At 30.7% G+C, this 2,829-nt stretch overlaps 1 protein-coding gene across 1 annotated transcript in view; it reads left to right on the forward strand.

Moving 5' to 3' along the window:
- Positions 1 to 1,429: 1,429 nt before the first annotated feature.
- Positions 1,430 to 2,829, forward strand: part of LOC117173951 (odorant receptor 46a-like) — a 22,762-nt gene continuing 21,362 nt past the window's right edge. The window contains exon 1 of the mRNA XM_033362599.1: positions 1,430 to 1,491. Within this exon, the coding sequence (XP_033218490.1) occupies positions 1,430 to 1,491 (62 nt within the window). The remainder of the gene's footprint in view (positions 1,492 to 2,829) is intronic.

The following is a 2,829-nucleotide window of genomic DNA, read 5'->3' on the forward strand; positions in this document are numbered from 1 at the left end:
TTACAATTCATAAGATACATTTATATGTAAAAAGACGTATTTGTATTGTCTTTTTCATGATTCAAAAAAGTTCGCATCTTATTTTCAAAAAACAATAATTTTTTTATTAAATATTTTATTGCACGTTGTGTCGCTTTTCCAAAAACTTAATTTCTTCATTCTTAATATTATTTTTTACGAGTTAAAAAAAATGCGCATCCTATCAAAAAATAATTATGACAATTTCGTAGATATTTTTTGAGCGAAAAACTTTTTATCATCAATATTTTTCGTACCTTGACTTGTTTTTCCAAAAATAAATTTTTTTATCATTCAGGTTATTTTTTGCGATTAAAACAAAAATTACGCGTCTTATAAAAAGCCTTTAATAATAAATTTGGTATTAATGAATAATAACAGATTTGTTTATCATATCTAGGCGAATAACTTTTGTATACTAATTTTTTTCATACTTTGTGAAAGAAAAAATTTATTTTTTTATGTTGTTTTTTACGATTAGAACAGAAACTACGCGTTAGGACGTATCAGAAAAACCAATTATTTTATTCAATTTTTAATTGTAATAATAATAATATTAATAATAATCGCCAGAGGCTCAAAAATGGTTATTTCTGATCCGGATAAGCGCTAAAGAATGCATATTGTATTCAAATACAATACTTGACAAGCATATACCAAATTGAAAAATGTCCTGTATTCGCGGATTTATGTTAAAGTGATACTAATAATCGTAAAATTCACGAAATGTTATATACTTTTAACGCTGAGCACATAATATAACTTTAACCAAAAATTTGAATATTCAACACTACCAATCAAGAAAAAAAAATTGGTACATTTTTAATCTAAAAGTTCAATTTTCGAGCTAAAGATATACACTTTCAACTAAATGGTACAATTAAAAAATAGTTTAATTTAAACAAAAACAGTTTCATTTTCTACCAATTAGTTCAATTACAAACCGAAAAGACGAATCTTTTAGAGGATACTTGAATTTTCACTTCGAAAAGTTATAATTTCAATAAAAATGTTTGTTTTTAACTAACCAAGATGACAAAAGATTTCAAAATTCAATAAATAATTTAATTTTTAATTAAAAAGATGATTTTGTGAAAAGGAAGTTAAACTTATTACCATAAAAGATGTATATCCAACAAAAAATTATAAATTTGTAACAAAAAATGGATAAAGTTTAATTTTCAGTTTAAAAAAATAATTTTTATCTAAAATTGATATAAATTTTCAAGAAAATAGTTAAATTTTTAACCATAGAAATAAATCTTCCGCGAACAAGATTATTTGATAAAAGATCAATTTTCAACTAAGTAGTTCAATTGAGTAGTTATTTAGCCGCACATGTTGGCACTACGAGTCGCGTGATCTGCTACAATATATAGTATATATAGTATAATTCAATACGAAAGGAAAAATGGGCGGTTTGCTCACTGCTCACAGCATGAACTCGAAGGTGAAGCGAAGCCGAACCGAAGGGTGAGTGACTGATGTGTCATAACACGAGCAGGTAGCATTCGCACGTGAGGCCTGATATACCGTATATTCTGCTTTACAAATTATAGTGTAACACCTGACATTGCAAACTGTTTACATACATTGAATATAACCTCACTGACATAACACGATTGTAACATAGTACTATAACTGTTTACGACGCTCGGTGTTACTAGTACCCTAGCGGAAGAATTTGTAAGAATCTGAAAGAAAGTACCTTTCCGATCCTTTCCGATTTATATGTGAACTTTGCTTCCGTTTCTTTCCGAAGCTTCCCGATGCCTTTCCGAACTTTTGCGAAGTGTCCCACTCCATTTACTTCGAAAAGAAACGGAAGCAAAGTTCACATAGAACTTTCCGAATGCTTTCCGAAACCTTGCTGAATCTTTTCGAAGCGAACTTTCCGATTCTTTCCTTTTTTCTGGCAGGGAGTAAATAGTGGTGATAAAAACGTTTTGATAACCAAGACGAGCATTTTGGTCACAGTTGAAAGAATTTTGCTCACCTGTTACAGCATTTTGCTCACTGATGTTGAGGATTTTATTCATCGCCTTCTCGCACTATACGAAACGACCATTTTCGATATCTGTAAACGATGGGCATACGAAGGTTTAGCATGCATGTGTAAAGAGAAAATTATTTATTATGTAACGAACCGACGTAAGAAAATAGCAAATAAAGTGATATGCAGGTACGAATAATTATACTACAAGAGGATTTAATCTACATTTCCCACTTTACGTAGACGATGCGGTAACAGTGTAATTTGATATTTCCATTCATTTCCAGCTGATATTAGGTACCTGCTTGTTTATTATGATGTTAGTACATCTTGTAAGTGCAATAAGTTATAATTATAAAGTTTAGCTATTTCCGTGACAAAGTTAATTTAAAAATTGTAATTTGAAATAATTGTATGATTTTATGATTGTCAAGGTACTGACGGAGACTGCATGACGAGAAACTGTCACTGACTGAAACAGGACGCTTATTTCACTGATTGATACAGTTCTTTTTCATTTATTGTCAGTAACCGACTTCTAGCTACTTCAATAAGTGCAATTTAACTTATTCAAACCTAGAGAGATAATACACTCAACTCCCGATATAATACCGGTTTTGGGCGTAGCTTGGCTTAGATTTAACGCGCTGAAAGTGCGACCCTCAAGCTGTTTGTTACGCTTGACTGAACATATCTTCTCTTTCGGACTCGCGATTTCTCTTACGAGGGTGGATTGATAAGTTTCCGGCCTGACCAAGAAAAACAACGTTTTTAAGAATTTTTTTTTTTTATTTCTCAACATAATCTCCTCCAAGGCT

Source organism: Belonocnema kinseyi, chromosome 5 (genome assembly GCF_010883055.1).
Source record: "Belonocnema kinseyi isolate 2016_QV_RU_SX_M_011 chromosome 5, B_treatae_v1, whole genome shotgun sequence".
Classification (NCBI taxonomy): domain Eukaryota; kingdom Metazoa; phylum Arthropoda; class Insecta; order Hymenoptera; family Cynipidae; genus Belonocnema; species Belonocnema kinseyi.